Here is a 24,962-nt window from a genome sequence, read left to right on the forward strand (position 1 = left end):
AATTGGCTCTAACTCGCATAATGTTTTTGTGTATAGTTTGAGTTGAAAATAAATTTTATGAATATTTCTTGGTTCAGCAAATCATTTATGAATGTGTACATTAAAAATTTTATAATCACTTCAAGTTATTACAAAATTATAGCTTTTATGGACAATTTCTTGGCAATTATTTTGGGGAGGGATTTTGAAATTGTAAACAATCTGTGTATTTATTAAGCAATCTTTCAGTAAATATATTTTCTGTCATTATTTATTTAACAATACGTTCTGGGATTTTATTGGTGTTTGGTGTATGTTGTTTTTGATGTTATTTTCTGCATGGCAGGAATGAGGAATGTTGTTTAGATTTTCAAGATAGGGAGGGGTAAAAAGGGTAACCCTTACTTTCACAATCAATTGTAATTAAGCAAAATTAATATATAAATGGACTCATTTAGAGTGCATTTCAATCCCCGAATAGATGTACGTTTTTACGAATAAATGTGCGTTGTGTATATAAGCCTACCACTTTAGTCCTGATCCAATCAAAACATGGCACTTTTTTTTGTTGCAATATTTAGTGTAAAAAATGCATTTCGTTATACGGAAACAATGTAATAGTACTGATCACAAAACACAACAAATATTTATCAAAATTCTATACAGCATTTTTTTTTTGCTATCATAACTAACACACGAAATGTAGCGAATTTTAATGGTTGTACTAGCACTCGTGATGCAATTTTTGAATGCAGTAAATTGTACATATTCTTAAACACATCGCATTATCAGTTTGTATAAGTAATGTTTTTGTTTCCTTTAAGAATAAATTAAATTTCAATCAAATAACGTACGACTCGGCGACAGCCTCCTTACAGTATAACGTCGCGTATTTTTATCTGAATATACATCACATAATATAACGAGGTGAATAAGTTATTGCTGGTTTTAAATGTAGTTAACCTAATATAACTACCCATCCGCACTTTTTTTTTACAAAACTTAAATGTAGCTAACCTAACTTAACCAACCATCCACACAGAGCTTTCATTTTCAACAAATCAAAGTTACAAAGAACAACATACTTTCAAATCTCTATCGGAATTTATTGTGATTCTGCCAGCAAAGGAGGTGCCGGAATAATTCCGACAGTTTGTGACGTCATTCCGATACTTAATTCCACCAGCAAAGGTTCAAGAATAGTGTTTAGCAAATCTCAGTCGGAATCATGTCATTCTGCTAGCGGAATTATTCCGACAGCGTCAAGAATAGGCTCCCAGCTTGCTGGTTCTAAAGTCAGAATTTGGATTTGTTCTTTTGCTATTGTTTGATATCTATCAATTGTTCTGAGATAAGTTGGTTGTAATTTAGGACAATTTGCACGTAGTTTACTTGGACCAGGTTCCATCAAATTGTAATCAAGCTTACATTCAGCAGCTATTTACTATTATTATTTCACGCTAACAACAAACACAAAAACCCTAATACACGCAATATGAAAACTCTACAAACCATCTGGCACCGGGGAAAAGATTACGTATTGAACTAAACTACTTGGCATGCAGCCTTAAACTTAATTAACGCCACGTGGGCGGGACTAATTGTGGACCCCGAAAGTCCTCGGTTCGAATTAACTAAAAAGAGTTCTTTGTTGGGTTTCGCCTAACCGGCAGCCCTGCACGGGCGAAGCTGTGAACGTCTCGGCGACGGAATACTAATCATTGAAGACTGGATCGCAACACGCGCCCAGACAAAGTACAATATTACATAGAATGCACAGAGTCCCTCACGGGCGGGCGTACAGACCGTCCGCGGGGCCGGGTGCACAAGGATTTGCTGTGATGAATGCAGGGAAACAGAGGCTGATGCGCGACTGCCCTGCTTCCAGGGAGACGAAGAACTGCCGAGGCTGTGGACTCGGCTCGCTGCCCCAGCTCGCTTCCCGCGGAAACCTGCCGTGTGCCAAAGAGTAATGAAAGCCTAGACTGTACCAACTTGCAAGGCGCCGTTCAGTCTGGAGATTTCTGGGGTCGTCGCCTCGGGGGATGGACGAGGCTAACACCACTGGGTCGGGGACCCTTGTGACGTAACACGCTGCTTCTTAGTGCTTTCACGCGCCAGCTCTTAGCCAATGGGAGAGGGGTAGTGCTACAGGCATGCGCGGCGATATCGTAACGACTGCTTAGCGACTAGCCTGGAGAGCTAGGAGAGGTTGGATAGGCCTCCACCGGACCACGGGTCTTCTGAGTGATTGAGGAATCCCAGAAGGAAGTGGAAGGTCGGGGTTGTCGCCAGAAGTTCTGTAACCAAGGGTCAGGGTGCAGACAACTGCATGGTTAGCTAAGCTTGATTGCGATTGGAAGGACTGCCTCTCCTTCTGGAAGTCACAGCAGCCACATCCGATCCAAAGCTCTGGTTGGGGCTGTGATTTGTGATCTGGTTGTACACAGCCAGCCCTAATAGGGTGTAAGGGTTATTACAGTGGGATGGGGTTGGCTGGAGTGTGGGGAGCCTAAGGTCGGCTCCTCTCACATAGGAACGCCCCGGCAGGGAAATCTTTCACAGGGAGGATGACCCTAGTGCGCGAATGGTGAACTTAGCTGCAGTCTCTTAAAGAAACTGGTTGTAAAGGCGCACATATCGGGACCCGGGAGTGTCCATCACACGCAGGCGAAGATAGCCCGAATACAAGCTTAGCGACGGAAGGCCTGGCGACCGAGGAGATACCAGCGAGGGTGACCCGCGAGAGAGTCTCAAGAGCCTTTGCGGCAGCCAGTCGGGTGCGCCGGGTGACCATTCGGGACGGAGTTGCGGTGCGGCGTGGATACTGGAGAACAGAGAATAGCAAGCCACTGTCGGGCCAAGCTCCGGTGGCGTAGTGGCACACCCAGTATGCCCCCCTAACAAACCCTGAAATATTTTCCTTCCCCCCCCCCTATTTCCTTATCGTGAGTTTACCAAACTTACTAAAGTATTATTTTACTGCGGTGCTATAGACAATAGGACTTTTTGAAACACAAATAAAATGTACTAAATATTTCAATTCTAAATGTACTAAAATTGTATTATAAAATTGAATTTGGCTCTCCCCTGAATCATTCTGGTTTGCCCTTTGTGGTGTACCTGTTGGAAGTGTTATTAATTTGCAGACCATTGAACTGTGTATTCTTTATTGAATTTAAGATTTATATACTAGTTAATAAATAAACATTATAATTTATTAATTGGGCTACCATTCACGAACCCGTTTTTCCATATCGTAATAATTTGGTAATTCTATAACCAAAAACCTGCACTCTCCTTTTAAGCATAATTATAATGCTAACGGAATTTTAAAGTTATACATGTTTAATTAATATGATATGACTGTAACTCCTACTTACCACTATACTTACATATATTACTATAAACAATTTAAAAGTTATACATATTTTATAAAAAGTTATGCTTATAACCTACTATCCTTGTAAGCAGGGGCGCAACAACTAAATTTCAAAAGGGGGGGGGGGGGGCAATATACCTTTTTATAAAGAATCATCGATCCCCCCTATTGAAGCGGGGTCCTACCCCGGGAAAATTTGTATTTCAAAGTAGTAAATGGTGCTATTTAAGCAGTTTTATTATCTAAGAATTGATTACACAGCACTTTCTTTGCCCCCACTTCAAGGTTTCAGAGGGGGGGGGATACCCTTGCCCCCCCTGTTGTTGCGCCCCTGCTTGTAAGCATACTTATATTACTATAAAAAATTAAAAAAGTTATATGTACTTCATAAACAAGGTATATCTATTTCACACGATGGTGGAGGATGCTCAGCGCTTTCGACACATTTTTCTTGGCGCGCCCTATGCACTAGGCAACGAGTCCTAGCCAATGAAAAGCCAATCCAAGATAGCGCTTCTTAGCGGGGACTCTTGCACTAAATATAGAGCCGCTCTCTGTCTATTAATTTTTGAAATTTAAATGTAGTGCTTTTTAGCAGACGACACGCCATTTAAGATGGCCGACTGAAGTTCCCTCTGGAAGCTTGTGCTAAAATTAAATATGGTACCCTTTGGAAGCTTGTCCTAGGATTGAAAATGGGGGCCTCCGGGAAACTATTTTAAAATTTAAACGTGATTCTCCCGACCGAACATCACTCTAGCAGTATTGCCTTAAAGACGTTAACATTAGTTAGTAACCCTAGACTTGCGTGGCCCTGAGCCGTTTGCTTTTGAAGGGCTCTATTTTGACAAGGGGCCTTATTGGCAAGTAGAAGAGGGGGGAGAGGTATGGAATATCCCCCTCTCCGCCAAACACGGACTCTTTAAAACAACGTTTTTAAGCCAACCTCGAACCTTTCGACAGTTGTTTTGCTAGTTTATATTAAGAAATTAACTTATTTTTTCCTAATAAATTATACTTGGGTTAGTTTTACAAATGCAAATAATCAAATCCCGGTCAGTCACGTCATTAAATCAAGCAATAAATTTTTAAAGTTATCTTAATACTACGAAATTATGAAAACTCAATTGAAAAATAAACGTTTTCACCCGTACTACGAATTGCATGCTAGTAAAAATTGAATGGTTCTTTTTCCTCAATAATGACCTTATTTTCCACCGAAATCTAGACAAACGGGAAAAAGGAAAATGATATGGGCTCGCGCGGGGTTACATGGAGGAATTCATCTGGTCGCTGCTGCAGCTGATTGTTCCACCACACATCCGTCTTCAATGTTTACGATAATTCATTGTGGCTGCGCGCTTATCGGAGGCGTGCCACTGTTCTGTGGCGACGTACCGCAGTTTCGGGGCGCCGTGCGGTGGACGAGGCAAGCCCGTCCGACTGCACAGTGTCAGATGGCTGGGACGCAGCGGGCGGCGAGCGAGCTGGGACCTGCAGCGGCGGGCTGGGGCGGCGGCCTCGCGGCGGGCCTGGCCGCGCTGCTCGTCTCTGCCGCGCTGCTGGCGGTGTGGCTCGAGCTGGCAACCCTGCAGTGGGAGGTGCACACGCTGCGCGGTCGCCTGCAGGTGCTGGAGAACACCTGCCTCCTGCGCGCGCAGCTCGGCGCTCTTTCTCAGGCGGTGAGTGGGCACCATGGCCTCCACGTTCGATCACGGGCCCTGGACCCAGGATCGGAGACGGGCTCCCACCCCCCACGCTACATTATGATTGCATGGTTCTTTCTTACCTACACTCTTTTTAGAATATTATTTAACCTTGAAAATACAGGTTACTATTTTATAAGTCCAAACTAAGCTTTATTTATAAAATTATTTTCCTTTAAAATAACCACAGCGAGTAAGTATATTTATTTCACACACTGAGATAAAAATAAACGGGGCTGGGCCGGGGGTCCACACAGCCCCACCCTTGTGGGGGCCATGGGGGGCACCGTCCTTGACCCTCGCCACAGGACGTTCCTTAGGTCCGTTCTACAATGACACGGAAACATAGACGGATCTCCCAGAACATTTCACTAGGTACCGCGTCTCTGCTCCTTACACAATGCACGGAAAAGTAACATAAGGCAACCACTGATACCTATTTCGAAATATTAATTTGATATAAAAATTTTATGCTTTGATGTTTTAGCACATAATTTACATATATAATAAAAATAAACGACAAAGTAATAATATAACACTAGATATTATTGTGCTTGAAACAATTTTAAACATATTTAGAACGTATACAAACATGGCTACCACCGCAGCCAAATACTCGGATTCTCTTGGTCGCACGGAGCAACGTAAACGAGCTTATCCGTACGGGTCCGTCTCCGTTTACGTAATCCGTCGCTTTTTCCGTGTCATTGTAGAACAGCCTTAAACGTCATGTTATGTGCTTTTCCCAATACTGAAATTTGGTTGGGCTTGATGGCACTCCGCCCTGTTGTGACGCATGTTCAGTGACGCCTAAGGTTACGAAATGTCCAACTATTATCTTAGGGCCGGCAGACTGTCAGCAGCAGGTCAACAAGGGGCACGTGATTCGTAATCTCTTGTGACGTACGTCAATCAGATTTGCACTGGTTGTGGGTTGGCGCATCGAAAGATGTATTTCTTACAGGGTTGTAGTGGTGGCGGAGCGGAGCGGAGCATCCGCTCCGCCACTGCTCTTGAGGCAGGAGCGGAAGCTCCACCACTGTTTTGGTGGGGGGGGGGGGGGGGGGGGAATAATTATATATATGTGATAAACGTTCTAAACAAATGATTGTTGATGTGCGCGCGTGTACTTTTTTTATCTCTTGTCCCGTAATTTACTGTGCTCTTTACTGAATATCTCTATAGATTTATTGATTGCTGTGTTACGATTCGTAACTTACGAATATGTAAAGCTGGCATTGTGCGTGCGCGGTTGCACTTAAACATCGAGTTAAACTTCCTATTATTTTACCGCATTATATACCGAGGCTTCGCTTGCAACGTGCAGCTGGTCGTGGTATTAAAAGAGAAAAACAAAACTGCAAGCAAAAGATCCCACGATCTTTTATTTTGTGCGTGACTTTTTTTCCCCTCCATTTTTAAGGATATTTTTGAGGAGGAGGCAGGAGGTTGGCAGGCACACCATGCGCGTGCGCACTGCGCAGTGAAATGAGTTGACGTAGCTCTGAGTTATTCAGTTACAAGGCAGCTGCAAAACTAAACACCGCATCTGTGCGACACCGACACTGGCTACATTCCTGGTTCAGTTTTGTTTTCTATTCCGTTAATTTGCGCGTATTTGTGTGTGCTGTGCGTTATAGTTTTTTATGGCCATGTTACTAGCAAATAATTTATTGTTTTTAGTCAGTGAACTACCTACACAGCATGAGGAAGACAGTTGTTTTGAAAATTGAACATTATTAGCAATTTATCTACAGTAATAATGGAACAAAAACCGAAACAAAAAACGTTTACCTCTGTCATTTCTCGGGTCACCCCTGTTACTAGTTGTGTTGGTGCTTCAAATATCTCCACTGCTGGTGTTGATACGTGTATCTCAGGCACCTCGGTTCAGTATATTTAACTCAATGACTTGCCTAGAGTTCAGTTAATTATTACGGATCTAACAGATCAGATCAGCTTATATCACTACGTAAAAAAATAATCGAACACAAGCAATCTAATGCTCACCTTATAGCACAGACAATTGTTGAAACATCTCACAAACAATCAATTGAAAATGTTTGTGAATCTATGAGTAAAGCTCAGCATGATCCAACAAAAGCAACATTTTGATCAGCTTATTACATTGCGCAAAATGACCGACCTTACAGTGACCATTTGGGTTTAATTGAACTTCAGAAGCTAAATGGGGTAAAATTTGGTGTTGGTTTACAGTCTCGATATAGTGCTGTTGAAATTATAGAGCATATTTCAAAAGAAATGAAGGAACGGATTATTAGACAAATTAAGGGTGTGTCTGGGAAAATATCAATTATAATTGATGAGTCGACCAGCCTAAGTTCAAAATCTATGTTAATAGTTTATTTGAGATGTGAAATAAGCAAAGAACAACCACCCTCTTGTTTATTTTTAGATCTAGTAGAACTTTCTAATCAAAAGTCTGAGACAATTTTTCAAAGTTTATTAAGCTGTCTTGATAAACACGGGTTTAATAGTGAATACCTCAAACAACATTTGGTAGGATTTACAAGTGACGGTGCTAGTGTTATGCTTGGGAAACACTCTGGAGTAGCTCAGAAATTTCTATCCCAGAATCCAAATATTATAATTTGGCATTGTATGAATCACTGATTTGAGTTAGCATTAGCCGATTCTGTTGATGAAGTAGCAGGTGTGAATCATTTCCACATATTTATGGACAAATTATATACTTTGTACAGTAGGTCCCCAATGAATCAACGCCAATTAGCTGAGTGCGCTGCAGAGCTCGGCCAAGTAATTAATAAAATCGGCCGTATTTTATCAACCAGGTGGGTGGCCAGTTCGTTCCGAACAGTTTCAGCGGTATGGTTTGGATACAGCTCTTTATTCAGCCATTTTTCAAAAGCCAAAGTAGATATGAGTAAATCTTCAACTGAAAGAAGCTTATTGAAGCGATTTTCATCCAAGCAGTTTTTACTTGATTTGGCCATAATGTATGACATTTTAGCAGAACTAGCCATTCTTTCTGAGAATCTACAAAATAGAAATGCTTCTATTGTCTATGCAGACAAACTAATTAAGCGATGCATTTGCTTCATTGAATCTCTCAAAGAGAAGCCTGGCACTCGAATTTTAGAGGCCCAAATTGCGATCAAGAAAGGACAGTTTTGTTCCATATCATTAACCGATAACACGAAAATGACATCCATTAACTAGCAACAACTATTGTCTAGTGTAGCAAATAACCTAAAAAAGAGGCTGTTTACAACCATGTCTAGCCATGAGTCAACGTCAGCGTCATCCGAGACTGTTACAAAGAACGTTCAATATGAAATTCTGTTGAATCAAATAAAAGTTCTTGACTGTGATCAATGGCCAGCCGATTTGCCTGTAGGGTATGGCGAAGAGGATATACAGAATCTTTGTACACGATTCCAACTTAATTCAGCCAAGATAAAAAATGCTTACTGGGATTATCTTGACCATAGTCGCTGTATTCCCAGAGAACTAAATGTGTTAATGAACTGCACAAAACTGATTGCGTGTAGTTCAGCTGAGTACGAAAGGGGGTTCAGTTTGATGAACATCATTGTATCTCCTACCAGAAACAGACTTTTAATACCACATGTATCATCACTAATGTTCATCAAACTGCATGGACCCTCCCTCAAAGACTGGAACCCTGAGCCTTACAGTTCAACGTGGCTGAGATCGCACCGTTCAGCAGATGATACGAGAACCCACGTAGCAAAAAGGCAACACCAAGATACTGAAAAAAATGTTTTTGCTGATTTATTGTAAACAGTGTTGAATACTTAACTTGAATTGCAGACATTTTGTACAATGCCATGTAGCAAGGTTACAGTTTTGTAATATAATGTATGACAATGTCTCTTAATGTACCAATTGTGTCCTTTTTGTGTCTATGTATTGTAAAAACATGTAAGGGTATTATTTGTATTTTCCAAAAAGTGAAATTAATAGACATGAAACCAGCCGATATTTGTTAAATTAATACCTCCATATAAGTTTATGTTAACAAAATCTTTTTGTTATTTCTGCCAGTAAAATTGCTTATATAGCTTCAATTAGCACCTGGAAATTCAAAATTTCCCGGGGGAGGACCCCCGGACCCCACCGCTTTCATTAGCAGGATGGGTGAACCAAAGAGTCTTAAATACAAAGAGCTCCGGCACTGTAAAATTTGGAACTACACCACTGATTTCTTAGTTATTGAGGTAAAGCCCGCAGGTAAAACATACGCAAGTAAAAAATGTTAGTTCATGAAAGCAACGAATATCTACAGTAAATGAATATAAGTAGCCTGAGTATAACATAGCGTATTAAATTTAATATCAGTTGCACGTCGTCCATTTGCCAGAACAGTATTCATTGCAGCATAGAAACAAGTTGGGAGCAGCTGTCGTCACCGTTCAATTATAGCAGGACCTTCAGATTAAAATGAAATTTCTAGAAGGGGTCATTCCATGTCAAATCAACACACCCATTTTTCCTCACCATCTCAGGTTTTGATGAAATTTTGAACAGATGTTACCTCCATACAGACTAACAAAAATATAAAATTTTAGAATGATATATCCATCCGTTTTGAAAATATTGTTTTGTAAATTTTCGAAAAAAAACACTCAAAATCGCACGACAGGCATATTTTAAAATTACCATAACTCTTCTCCAAATTAAGTTAGAAAGGTGAGATAGGTGTCATTTTGCAGCATTGGTTATGACCTTTCATGTGATATGTAACACAATAATGTCTAGGGAAAAAAAATTTCAAAAAAAAATTTTAAAATTTAAATTTAAAATTATGGAAAAAGTGCATTTTTAATTTTTTTCAAAAAATTCTATAATTTTTTTTGTACAAATATTAAATTGTCTACAAAGTTTCAAAGTGGAGAGTTAATGGGTTCATAGTAAAATTAATTGAAAACAAAGGCCCTTTTTGTCAAACCTCAGGTTAAATGTTGGCAGCAAAGGAAAGCATAAAAGAATACAGTAAAATCTTGTAATATACACAAAAAATCAGACAATTATATTCTGTACACTTGAAGTATCTTAAACTGAACAATTTTTTAATTAACTTTTACAGGGAATTTAATTTAAAATGAGAAATACTTTATGCTGAAGTACAATATACTATGCAAGTTTCCCCTGCACAATAATTTAAAATGAGAAATAAATTGAAGAAAGGAAATTAGCATTCACATGTTCGCTTGCAATTTTCAATTACCATACTTGAAAAATTCCTCATTGGTTTTTAAAGTGTCATTTTCAGATAGCACATAAATTCTTCCAGTTGGTGTCACAGGATTTACTGTACATAACACATATGTGAGAGGAATCCATAATACATCTGGTTTCCCTGGATAAGAAAAGGATGGTGATGGTCCAGCAGGGTGGAGAAATGTTACTTTCACTTCATCAATTTCTTCGGTTTTCTCCATAACATAAGCTTGTCATATACAACTGCAGTATAGCCCTTTACGTCTCCTATTTGCGGTTTGTCTAGTGATCTTGTAACAGTTACTTGTGATGAATGTGTAGCTCCAGAAAATATTTTCACAGTAATTTTTGATGTGCTTGAGTCAACAGGTATAAATGCATGATATTGCTGAGTTCCTTGGATGGTAATTGCCTGATTGAAACGATCTTTTAAAAATATTTCTGACTCTATGTAATCCTCTTGTGTAGTGAAAGTGAAATTAATACCAGAAATATTTTCTACTGCCCATTCATAAAGCTGGAAAATCTGGTTTTCGTAGGGCCGTTGCAAGCTAGCTTTAGCTGCTAATCTGTTAACCGTACCTCCAACTCCATCGCAAGGCCCTTTACCGTGAGCAGTGGCAGAAAAATGCCATTCAGCTGATATGTTGAAGTCTTGCTTGTGAAAACACAAATTGATGAAATTTTTCGTATTTTTATATTGGGCAGCAGACCCATCTGAAAAGTAAAAGAACTTATGAGGAACATTTTTAAATCTGTGAAATCTGCTGATGATTTCTGCAGTGTGTCTAAATTGCAACGGTCAACTGAAATCCACTGCCGAAATGTGATCTTTCGTAGCAGGTGCTCTTCAAATGACTTCTCAAGGACGGTCCGTATTGCTGCAGTACCAGGACAATATGTCCAATGTCCAATATTGCAATCTATTGTTGGTGGATTGCATACCATTTTTGGTAGGCAATGTTTGTAGGTTTTGAATTCTCCATTTGTTAAATCACGTAATCTTGCATTTTCAATCATCAATTTGACATTTTGATGGATTGTACATACACACACTGCATGTGTCCCACTAGAACCCGCTAACATACAATGCTTTGGATGAAGCTCTGCAAATTTTGAAAAACCTATTTTAATATTTGGAAATTTATCCTTGAATAAAGTGTATCCCTCTTTCAGATTGCACAACATAAGACTTTTTGATATTTTTGATTTATTTTTATTAGGTTCAGTGACTGTTATGTAGTCTTTAACACCAGACATCGCTCTACTGACTTCATCATTTTCATAAAATAAATGGACAGCTCCAACTACATCTTCTGAGAGGTGTTTGTCTAGTTTGGGGTTAGGACTTTCTAACATTCCTTTTTCAGCCAAGAGTTTTTTTTTTATTGTCGTACCATGTAGTTTGGCGCATCAAACTCTCGCATTATTTTTCTAACTCCCCAATTTGGTGGTAAACAGGTTAATATCATTAACTTCTTGCTCCTACTAGTAGAACTCAAGAAATTGGCTTTGAGGTTTTGCAAAACTGATTCCTCTAAATCTTCACCATCATCCTCAGAGAAATTATCTGGCAACTCAAAAAGTTTCCTTTTGATTGTGGAGTTAATTGTTTTAATTTTTCTGGTTGCATAACTTTTTGATTTGAATTTTTTCCTATTAATGGGAGATTCTCCTAGCCCTTGTAGTGAAATATTTAATGAACCAATCACCTCTGAGGATGCAGAAAAAATGGGATCTTTATCAGAATCTGAACTTGATTCGTTATTCTGGTGAGTAGAAGAAGAAGAAGCAGCAGCAGTTTGTAATGTTGTAATTTCTATTCTACAGCTATCACAAATTTTTGCTCCCTTTGGCAATCCAGAAAACAAACTACACATCCAACTAGTAACATTCCTTAATTTTCTTTTTTCCCTAATGTTGTGATTGCTTTTTTTTAATGGATTAGAACACTGTAACTTCAAAAATGATTCACTGAGGGCCATTTCTTACCGTAAACTGCCCACCTTTTCATAGGGTTTCAGTCACTATCATGATTAACACATTACCTTTTTAAAAATAAATATCAACATTCTCAATTCAAAATGCATAAACTCCACTAATAATATAAATCAAATGGTCAATTTTTATATAGGGGTAGCACTGATACTTGTACTAACAACTTTGATACTACATCATAACAATACAGACTCCTAGCATAAACTAGCTGAAACCACTACTGTACAGTACTCTGAAAGAGCTAGGGGGGAATCCCAGGGCAAAGCAAGGGTATCACAGAGCTAAGGGAATCCCAAGGCAATGCAAGGAGAATCCCAAAGTAAGGGGAATCTCAAAGCTAGGGAAATCCCAAAGCAAATTGAGGGGAATCCCCAGTAGCTGGATGCTTGTCTGAACTAATCTTTGAAATCCTGTATCAGAGACAAGCAAAGTGTAGCACTATAATTAATCACAATTGTGTTATTAGTGATTTTTAATCAATTCTATGTGTTTATACTTTCAACATAACTTATTATAATTATAAAAATGGTTAAATATCATAATTGGGTAAAGTAAAGTATAAATATGGTCACGATTACCAATTAATTTTACTACGAACCCATTGAAATCCTGTATCAGAGACAAGCAAAGTGTAGCACTAGAATTAATCACAATTGTGTTATTAGTGATTTTTAATCAATTCTATGTGTTTATACTTTCAACATAACTTATTATAACTATAAAAATGGTTAAATATCATAATTGGGTAAAGTAAAGTATAAATATGGTCACAATTACCAATTAATTTTACTACGAACCCATTAACTCTCCGCTTTGAAACTTTGTAGACAATTTAATATTTGTACAAAAAATTAAAAATGCACTTTTTCCAAAATTTTAAATTTAAATTTTAAAAATTATTTTGAAAATTATTTTTTTCTAGACATTATTGTGTTACATATCACATGAAAGGCCATACCAAATTCTGCAAAATGACACATGTCTCACCTTTCTAACGTAATTTGGAGAAGAGTTATGGTAATTTTAAAATATGCCTGTCGTGCGTTTTTGAGTGTTTTTTCGAAAATTTACAAAGCAATATTTTCAAAACGGATGGATATATCATTCTAAAATTTTATGTTTTGTTAGTCTGTAAGGAGGTAACATCTGTGCAAAATTTCATCAAAATCTGAGATGGTGAGGTAAAATTTCTTATTAAAAGTGTGTTGATTTGACATGGAATGACCCGAAGAACAAGCACTAATAAGTTATATATATGTATATATGTATGAATATATATGTATGTATCTATATATGGTGTGTGTGTGTGTGTGTACGCGCACATACAGTTAAACCTCAAGAGACCATAATTTTGTCAATTTACAATAACGAGGTTTGTAATAACCAAGCTATTACAAAATTTAATCCCAATTTATATATATAATTTTTGAATAAAATTCAGTTAAGCTTAAAACTTGCACACAAATTTACACCGCATCCAAAGTAATTATTTTAGGTATTGTAAAATAATACAATAATCTGATTGTTACACCTGTGGCTTAAAAAAATATTTTATATTGTATCGAACTTAAAGGGAAATTCAAGACAGAGGTATAAAGTAAAGTTTTAGAAATTACCTACAAAAAAGACATAACTACCATTATTTTGGAAGAATAATATTTATAAGATGTTTCTTCTACCTAAAATTAACCAAAACAATGGCATCACTATTATTTTAATTGAACCTTCACATTGTTTCTTTACAGTAATCTTGGATATTTGTATTAAGGGTGTATGACCCGTTCCAGGTCATGATTTTAGATTTATATTAATCACTGATCAACTTTTAGACATTTTCAATCGTTTAACTTTCACGAAATGAAAAATATATATAGTTGCATACTTTTTGCATAATTAGCTGCCAAAGTTACATTTTTAACCTTTTTGGGTTGTACAAATAACGAGAATTTAATTTATTGCAGAACTGAAACTTTTTAGGATCAACTGCAATGCCACTGCCTACTTCAAGAAATGGTTTGCATTTATATCACAAAAACTCATTTAATGTTTCTTGGCTGTCAAGATCATACAAATTTTGAGAATTGCTAATGTAATTTCTAGGGACTGTGAATGCACTTTGTATTAATGAGAGTTTTGTATTACCATGGTTTTATGAGGTTTCTGTGAGTACCTATCTTACAAAAAAATAATGAGAACTTAACACATTTTGTGGATAGTCTTGGCCTAAAACATTTTCGTGATAGCTCACCATATTTAATGATATCATGCACGACCTCTTTTCGTCTGCACAGACAGCAAGGACTGTCCACATAAGTGCAGCTGTCGGAATAGAGATTGAATTTCTGACTCGTTTTAAATGCCGCGTGTAGGGCCAGTAAAATTTACCGAGAGACTAGATATGCTTTCAAACTAAAGTAAGGAAAATTCTAAGCTAAACTTTGAATAGTTATCAAATGAGGAAATAGAAGTTTAAAATCGGGACCAGCTATAATATTTTCGCTTAGACCCAATGTACATTAAATAAATGTAAATGAAATATAACTACTTAGGCTCTAAAGTAAAACTTATACTTTGCAAAGAAGTTAGTAATTGCAGGTATGACACTGTAAACATGCTCTACGTATGTAAGTAGAACATATATATCTTAATGGGTGCACTTATTAGTAGCTATATTAAAAAGCAAATCATTTGTGCATCCATAATCAGTACTATTTTATAGTAATATACTGGACCTGGATTTCAAGAAGGAAGGAAATAACGCTTGAAAACGTGTTCGTATCATTTTATTCTTATGGATTTAATATAAATAGTTTTGATTTTAGAGAACGTAGGCTATATAAAAAAGTTTAATATGAATTAAATAATGGTAGTAAGTTCTACTTTAAAAAGGTTAAAAAAAAAATTACATCACATGCTTGCAAAATACGGTTGTTATTGCAGTAAGTTAGGTAAGAATGATTACAGTTTGAGTTTGGTTTGCCAGACTCACCATGGAATAACTAACTTGAATGTTTGCGGAAATCAGCATTCAAAAATCCCGCCAAGAAATAATGTGCTTCATGAAAAAGTCTCCTGGGGAAACATTTTTTTTCTTTTCGTCTCTCTAAGCCTGTATTCATTTAGTTTTATTTATAGCTTTTTGAGTTAGCAAACTATCGACGGCCAATGTAAATCCAATTATTCTATACACATATGAATTAATTAAGCTCGTAAATTATGTTTATGAGTAGGGGCATGCAGATTTCGCGAAAATATTTCGAGACTAGCTGAAAGTTAAAACACTGTATCATCGTCTGTGTTTCGTGTTGGGTGAGTTTCTCCCAGATACATATCGATTGTAACAACACCAATCACAGTGATTCCGTGCGGAAGTAAACGTGTCCTGAGTGGCTCAGTCAAATAAGGCAACGACTTCTCTTGCAGACGGTCGCCAATCACAAGGAAGAAACCACAGTTGCGGGTATACCTTGTTGCAATCTAATAGGCGTTCGGATATTTTCGCGAAAAATGCCTGCCCCTATTTATGAGTTATTTTAATTATTTAATGAAAACTGTCCATTACGTTTGTTTGAATATTTGTGTTGAATTCACTAAGTCGAACTTAGCACTAATAAAGGCCCCGAATATAAAGCCAGAAATTTGTTAAGGCAGAGTTGTTCCTGAAAAAAATATTCATAATTTTTAAAAATGATTTTGTACTGTGAAACGAAAACTTAAAGCGCAGTTACATCTAAGTTCTCTTGAAAGGAAAGAGCTACGTGGCTCTATCTGTCGTGCTGATCAACTAGAATTGTCGGAATTATGCTGTAAGCACGAGTTCTCTTTAACCGTCGTTATTTCCTCTGATTTAATATAGCCCTTTATCACTGCAGGTCGGAGGGCAAGTGGGGCACCAGCTTGGAAAGTCACGAGGAAAAACGTAACAAGTCTTTCAGGAAAAGCGATACTTTTCTTTTTGTTATTTTCTTCGAAAATGATTATATGTATCCATCGTCTCAAAATGTTCAAAACCGTCAGATATTCAAGTATAAACGTGTTATTGTTCATCTCACGAATGAGATGGTAAATTTACAACAGTTTAATATTAGTCATTCCACGCAAATCAAATTGCTCCATTAAATTAAATAAAAAAACTTTGTTTTTAAAAGAACTAGGTGAGCCAACCACTTACCAGTATTTTTCTTAAAAACTATGAAAGAATATTCATGTGCAAAACTAAAATGTCGATAAAGTTACTTGTCAGTGATACACACACACACACACACACACACACACACACATATATATATATATGTATATATGTATATATATATATATATATATATATATATATAGAGAGAGAGAGAGAGAGAGAGAGAGAGAGTAATAATAAAAGTGACGAGGCGTTGGATTGTACGATTGTCCCTAGACGTAAAATAAAATGGAGGAAACGGAACTAAGTACCCCAAGGAAATCTATATGCCAGCGGCAACACGCAAAATTTTTCCAAATAGGCCTAAGCGGAAACCTAATTTAAGATCTCTAGGCATCGCACCTGAATTGCCACGGTGGAAGTTACGTGTTATTGCATCACCGTGGCGTCACTATATTCCAGTGAAATATTGGGCATTATTATTTCGACATTCTTCGAAAAAAAAATTTATCAAACTTAAAATTTTTTCATTACATACTGAAGAATTTTGTTAAAATTATAAGGAGATATTCTAGTGGAAATCTAAGCTTTAATTGAAGCGTTCAAGTAGGTATAGAACCTATATTTTGTCCGACTCCAGGTTCAAGGTTGTGAAGTCAGTCCAGCATCTTGGATTTTGACGTCACAGCGGCCATCTTGGATGACCGTGACCTTGAGATATGACTGTAAGATGATTCCTAGGGTGTACTACGATATTTACCCAACGACCCTTAAAAATTTTTACTAAAAAATGTTAATAATTTACTTTTAAAAAAATGTATTTTATACATCATGGACTTTGGAGATCTGGGATAAATCATGTCAAGGGAAATTTAATATATATTTTAAAATCATTCATCCACACTATCTACCAGGAAACTGACCCTAACCACTTGACCAATAACTATATATTATTTCGAAATTATGACGTCATGGCGGCCAAATTGGATCCGCTATTTTGTTTTCTCTGCTAGAGTGTTCACCCGCTATATTGGTATAATTTTTACTCACTTGAGTGCAATAATATCAATCACTAGATCATCAGTTCTATCATCCATCATCTCGCGGCAATCTTGTTGAACATCTTGGCCGCCATCATGAAAATCTTTGACTTACAACTCAAAAAAAATCCTCACACAGTCACAAAAGTTCCTTATTTTGAGGGGAAAATTCCCGTTTTAAAAGAAAATTTCCCGCTTTAATCCACAAAATTGTTGGAGATATATTTTTCGTCAGGGAGGGGCAATTTTGTCAAAGAGGGCCAATTTTACTCAAATTTATCCCATTTTCCTTAGAGGTCTCGTCTGCGGTCATGACCATGACCAACAACTTGAATGTCTTAAATTTTGAACTTAAAATTTTCGAAGAATTTACAAAAATAATAAAAAATAAAAAATACCAAAATTTTGATTACTTAATCGATTGCGGTTCTCAGATCAATCTCCGGTAAGAGTAAACATGTCATTTGTGTATAAAAATTAAAAAAAATATATATTTTAACTTCTTAAAAATTAATATAATAAATGTAATTTGTACGCCATTGACTTTGGAGACTTGTATTCAATACCGCCGAGGTCAGTTAAAAAAGGTTCAACATCCTTCCACAATATTTACTAGGCAACTGACACCCACCACTTTGACCAAAGATGTGTGTGTGTGTGTATATATACACACACACACACACACACACCTCTCGTCAGTGTAATTTCATGGCAGCCAGCTTGTATCCGCCATTTTGTTTTCGTCTGCTAGAGTGAGTGCTCCTGCCATATTGGTTTATTAATTGGCTTCTAGAGTACAGTTGTGTCAATCATGACTGTCGTATTGCCCGTCATATTGTCGACCACATTTAGGAACACTTTATTGAAAATCTTTAATTATTTAGCAAGAAATTAAGAAATAATTACAAAAATTTTTAAAAATTACTAATTAATATATGGATTAATTCTATCCATTTCCATTCTCGGTCCGGTCGCAGGCAGTACAGAGTTAATTATATTGACTCATTAGTAGAGACCCGTGAAATTCGCGGGTTCATTTCGTGTTATGCTAAAATTCAAATAATTATACCTAAGTTTTGCTTCTGTCATTGGTTCACTGTTAATCTGGAGGACTGAGGGCCAATTAGAGACCCTCACTCATAGAAGTGTCGAATCACAGGCCACCCAGTCGAGACGACTCACAAGTCAGCAGCCAATTAACAGTTGGCATTTGCCCGAGTGTGTAGAGGATATTTGAGTCTATCCTGGAGGTCATTGAACCCGCGAATTTTACGGGTCTCTACTCATTAGGCAACAGTCTAGGTTTCAGGTACAATAAATAAAAAAAATATCAATATCACATGAAAGAGCTGGACAGAGGAGAAAGGTGGTGGCACACATACCAAGCGCTAGTCACTCATGTGGTGAGGCAGGGACGTTGCCATACAAAGGTTTGTGGAGTCCGGATCCCTCCCTTACAGGATTTGAGAGAAAAATACACAAGCGAAGACAGGATAAGAAAATGATAGCAACCTTGCTGCAGACATTATGTTTGAAGGATTTTTGTAGTTACTGGGCAAAGAATAACGTATTTCCTCTCCATTATAGCCTGACGTGCCTCATGCACAGAAGCGGCAGGAACTGTGTTTTCATGTAGTTCTTTATTTAATGCCGGTTCGCACCCGTGTGATTGTAAATATTTATTTCACGCAAAATTGACATGTCTTTCGTGTATTTACTAACATTAATTAATATGTATTTATGACTTATTTTAAATCACCAAACGTTTGTTTTAAGAACCAAGTATTGAAATAATTAAATATGAACCAAAAACACAATTTCTCAGTTCACTTTTCGCAAGCGAAATCATTACTTAAAATTCTAAGTGTGAACGTTGGCTTTCTAAAGGTCTAATATTCCTAGGAATTTTAATGTAACAGTCAAATTTCTTTTAAATTTCAATCAAAAAGAAGACCTAATTATTCAAAACTTTATAATGGTTCCCGGAACCCCTCCTTCACAAAATCCTTGGGTGGGGGTCGTGTTTCGATTCCTACCTCAAGCATAACAGCAACTTTGTTCTCGAATCGTTAAGATATATTTTTTTACAAATACATATGAAAATAAAAGTAAACACGCATAACTAGTCAAAGTGCCTAATTTCAAGATTGTTGATCTCAAAGTCAAAAAATTCTCAATGCTAAAGCCACATGCTGGCCAAACAAGGCCTGCCTAGCTTCGGGCAGGGAGACTTTGACCCGCGCTCCAGTGTTGCAAGATTGCAGATACGTCGTGGCGACCAGCTGTCCACGTAGAAACCTTTTTGGAATGTTAACCCGTTACATGTAAAATACTTGTTGGAATATCTTGAAAGTATGAAAACCGGAATGAGAATTAAAAACTAGCCATCAAAGACATTACTTGCGACCGAAAAAAATCGTATGGCCTATTCCAGAGTCGAACCTATGCCATATGCCACAAAAAGGCGTTGCTACGAAAATTAGAAACAACAAATGGAGCAAGACTCCTCATGGTCTAACACACGTGATGCTCGAGCTCAATATGCCGAAGTCCCAAGTGTTATAATTCAAGTGCAAACACATATTAAATTTTTATTGAGATTTTGACGTGATTACTCTTATAAATTTACTAACGCCAGTTGCACGCACGAAAAATTGTCACGTTCCGCCTGAGCCGAGCGTGCAAGAACCGGCCAACCACCGTGCGAGAAAATCTTCTATAATATCAAACAGGTTAAGGCGGGCTTTTTAACTAAATATTCGTGATTATATTTAAACAAATTATTTAAATTAAATTTGCGAAAACTGTAAATAATATTTGAAAATTAATAAGTATGCAATTTTTCATCAATGTTTTCTTATGACGTTATCACGTAAAATTATCGTCCGTAAACCGACTTTACAGACAACACCCCTTTTTTTCATATTTATTTAGATAGCCTTATTAATCACTCTCACTGCCAAACAAGGACTCTAAACCAGATACCTGTCCTGCTAAATAATTATGTTAATGCCACTATACCTACCATGGTGTAAATATACGGTGCTCCTTATGACTTCTGGAGTGCCAAAAACATACATAAAGTCAAAGCATATTCAAATCAAGAGAAAACAAAAAATTAGATTTAAAAAATAATAAAATAAAAAAAAATACAAGATAATTTCTGTCAGCTCGTAACCTTCTCCTTTGTTCGGCAAGAATAGAGTCTAGCACAAGCCAGAATTTTTTTTAGTATTGTTATTTTTTAAATATAATTTTTTGTGATTCACAAGACTTGATTTAGCAAAACGTGCATTGTTTTTCTGTGTGCTCCCAGTTATTACTGTCAATTTTTTATTGGTTTTCTCCAAGTGCTCCTGATTATTCATGCCAATATTTAATTGTTTTTCTTCGTGTGATCCTGATTATTCTTGACGAGACTTCTGCTGATATTCTCCAAGAGCTTCTGGTAATTCCTGAGAAAACAATCCCTGCGCATGTAATTTTTTTTTTCGTAAGAGGACATACAATTTTATTCAAAGTTTCGTTCAGTTACCAAATCAGCACTTACAATAATATTTTAAGGAGGATTTCAATCAAACCGATTAATTTCCAGACAATTACCTTACCTTAAACAACTGAGAAACACTATGAGGTGGATTCCAAACAAACAAAAAAGATTTATTACTCGGTCGATTACAATGCCTTGAGACAGTTGAAAAACACTGACATGCAAAGCGAATTTCCTTCTCCTTGATGTCTAGCGAAGCCTTCCTTCTCTTGCGACTGTGAGAGTGCATACTGCATCCCACATAAAAAAAAAATAATATTTATCTCAACAGAACATGTGACGACATGATGAATTAACTCTCGCTGTCAAATGAAGCTATTTTAGACAGTTGGAGCCTTGAAAAACTTGTAGCCTCGTAGCCTTGTAGCCTCATAGACTCTTAGCCTCATAGCTCAATTTCCTCGTAGCCATGTAGCTTTGTAGCCAAGTAGCCATGCAGCCTCGCAGCAATGTAGCTTCGTAGCCAAGTAGCCTCATATCCATGCCTTCGTAACCAAGTACCTTTGTAGCCTCGTAGAATTTTAGCCTTGTAACCTAATATTCTTGTAGTCTTGTAGTCTTGTAGCCTTGCAGCCATGAAGCCTCGTAGCCATGTAGTTTCATAGATATGTAGCTTCGTAGCCGAGTGGCCTTGTAGCCATGTAGCTTCGTATCAAGTAGACAAATGTCGCTGGAGCACTTAGGCCAAAGACAGTTGGAGATGTATCCTATTATATCCTGCGACCGATCTTATCCTACTGATGGGATCGTATTCTACCAAGTTGAATGTTCGTTTCAATGTACATCCATTCCGTTAAATGTGCTTCCTTTCTTCAGTGTGGTTCTAATTGTGCTTCATTGATTGAATGTGCTTCTAAATGTGCTGTCTTTTTTGATTGTGCTTCCAAATTAGCTTCCTTTTTGTTGAATGTGCTCCTTTTTTAAAATGTGGTTTTGACTTGCATATTATTCAGCGGCCGCGGGTTTATAAGCAGACCATACGACAGGAATTTTAGTCCACCTATGGTTGAGGTAGATACAGTGCTTAGTGGCTAGTTTGACTCATCTGATACTACAGTACAGAATCATTGCTTTCGAAGTAGTGTATAGAATACGTGGTAGGTAGCGCGGTCAACCCTCTAGCTGTTTCTCAGGTTAACTTTAAAGCGTACAGATAACACTAATGACTGTCATAGTTGCAATCACAAATCACTGCATAGATCGCGCACTAGTAGAAACAAATGTTTCCAAAAATGTGTTAAAGGGAGCAGAATAGTATTCTTATTACGACAATTTGTAAAAAAAAAAAATTGTAGTTGTTCATTATGGCACTTTTCCTCCTGTTTTGACGGAGTCCATAATGAAAAACTGCTATAACTTAAAAGAACAAAAGGGAATTATGCCAAAATTTCTTATATATTCTACGGAATAAGGAAAACGGCCGTACTTGTAAAATCGTAATGTAACTAGTTTCATAGAATTTACATTTTTCCACACTGGAATAATTAAAATAATTGTAGATCATTATTTAAAGAGTGAAAATACAACGCAAATATTCAAGGGTTTTCTTATGCAATGTCTTCATTATTAGGGTGATAGAACACAAAAAGCTCATATATTAAATAATTTAAAATCTACAAAATGTATTTTTAAGATGCTGAAATGTAATGAAAATATTTTTGTGTAGTGTATAAGGCAACATAGAATGTTGGTGGGCTTTGCACAGGCTTGCAGTCTTTCAAAATTAAACTCTGCTAAAATTGAAGTATTTTTTATATTAGTAAATAAAAAATTTTAATATGCGTAGCATATTATTCTGCTGTTAGATCAAATTGGAATTCAGTTTTTTTGTGCCTTACAGCACCTATAAACGAATTATGACACACGCCATGCACTGATACATATCAATAATTTTGCGACAAAACACGAAACAACACACACTGATAGATATGGTACATGCTACCTTCTTAGGTTTCCATAAAAATCTTTAACAGAAACTAAAATAGTGTATACAAAATAAATATGTAGATTACAAAAGTTTAAAATAACTTTTTGCTTACGTTTTTTACCAATGAATATTTCTAGATTATTCAAAAAGAGTTATAATTTTTTACACATTTTATAGTTACTAATGATTTTAAAAGTGTCACTAATTCTTTTATTGCAAGTTGGAATTCTTAATCCAAACCGTGATATTATGTCTGAACCAACAAAAATTGTATCAAAATGTAATTATACTAACAACTGCATTACTAATTAAACCTCTAATAAACATAAAATGCAAATAGTTCTTATAGGAATGTAGAATATTCCAAATAATTTAATTACCTGAAATTTTTAAATATTAATTTAAAAACTTTTTTCTGCATACTAGTTGATGCAGAGAAAGTTATAAATTTAATAAGACCTAAATATCTTTTTGTGTTGCAAATAGTATTATCTACATGTTAGTGAGAAAAAAAGCTTGGCATCCAATATAACTCGGTCTTAAAAGAGGACACCACTTTTAATGTCATTACTAACTATGGGATAGTTCTGATTAATTGAATTAGTTTTTTTTTACTAAATGCTATAGTAATTCAGAGACGTTTGTTAACTTGAAAAACAGATCTGGACAGCTAAAATATATTGCTTAATTGTTTCACAAACATATTTCCATATTATATTATTTTTTTTAATCAGAATATTTTCTTGATCAATTCTGATTACAGTTGAAACATTTATTAAATATTTAAGAGTAGTTGATATAAACTACTACATTGCGGAACACCTAATACCATGAAATTGCATTTACAAATTTGACTGAAAAGCTCTAATTGTAAGATAATTAAAACAAATATATACCATCTAAAACTGCCTAAAACTGATAATTTTTTCTCCATAAGTTTGTGTTGGAAAGTATCAAAGGCTTTGCTCATGTTGAAATAAATATAATCTTTTATTTATGCCTGGATGTTATACTGATACACACGCACATTGATTGAAAACTATGTGGTTTTTCAGAAATAAAATATTTTTTCGGCGAAAACTTCTAAAATACTACATAACAAAAGTGTTGGTCAACAGTTTGTGACTAAAATTTAACTGTCAATAATACTTCAAGAAAATATAAGAAATATATACTGATCATCGGTGTACAACCACTCACTGACACTTAATTTAAATATTCTGTAAAAAGAAAAAAAATTAATGTTTGTTTGAGATTTATTTATAACATGGTGGAATGATAATGCTACAGTTACTAAAACCCAAAAAAAAATATATATTTTTTTGCAAAACTCCGTTCCCCCGGAGAAACCCCCGGAATGGCCACCGCATGGGGAGCCCAAGAAAAGAAACGGGCTCCCCATTTGGAAGCCACCTGGCAGGTTTTTTTCTGTTCCACCCACCGTTTCTTTTGGTAGCCTGACTTGTTACAAGGGATTGTATTCCTACCAGAGAAAATGCCACCATTTTGTCTGGGCAATCCGCCTTGGAGGAGCCGGGGCGCGAACCCGGATCCTACAAGTCACAAGGCAGGCGCTCTACCCCAGAACCAGAGTGGTAGAGCGGATACTTGCAGTCTTCTTAACACTGACATGATGTTATTCCACGAGTTTACTGTAGTTTCGTGTGTCATTAACACGTGCAGTACGTGCAGTAAATTCTAACCTCGGTAACGAACAAATTTATGTGTTCTTATGTTGTTCGTTCAGCATGAATTATATAATTTCATAACAGTGAAATATAATTTTTATGACTAGTGTGGTAATTTTTTGTTACTTTCCTGCAAACAAACTTACAATCCCGCTGTACAATAATTATATAGAAATATAGACTAGTAAAAACATATGTAAGAGCTTGCACTGCCGATGGTAAAGTTATTTTGAAATAAATGTTAGATATTAAAAGAGTGTGTTTAGTTAAAATCTGCGTGTGCTTTCAAGCATGCAGTTATTGTATAATCATTTTATTTGATTGGGTTTTAAAA

At 36.5% G+C, this 24,962-nt stretch overlaps 1 protein-coding gene across 2 annotated transcripts in view; it reads left to right on the plus strand.

Annotated features, from left to right (window-relative positions):
* Nucleotides 1–4,786: 4,786 nt before the first annotated feature.
* The window catches only part of LOC134529675 (uncharacterized), a 58,736-nt gene continuing 38,560 nt past the window's right edge, over nt 4,787–24,962 (plus strand). For both annotated transcript variants that reach the window (XM_063364015.1, XM_063364016.1), the window contains exon 1: nt 4,787–5,043. In XM_063364015.1, the coding sequence (XP_063220085.1) occupies nt 4,819–5,043 (225 nt within the window). In that variant the 5' untranslated portion in view covers nt 4,787–4,818. The remainder of the gene's footprint in view (nt 5,044–24,962) is intronic.

The sequence above is a fragment of the Bacillus rossius genome, chromosome 2 (genome assembly GCF_032445375.1).
Source record: "Bacillus rossius redtenbacheri isolate Brsri chromosome 2, Brsri_v3, whole genome shotgun sequence".
NCBI lineage: Eukaryota > Metazoa > Arthropoda > Insecta > Phasmatodea > Bacillidae > Bacillus > Bacillus rossius.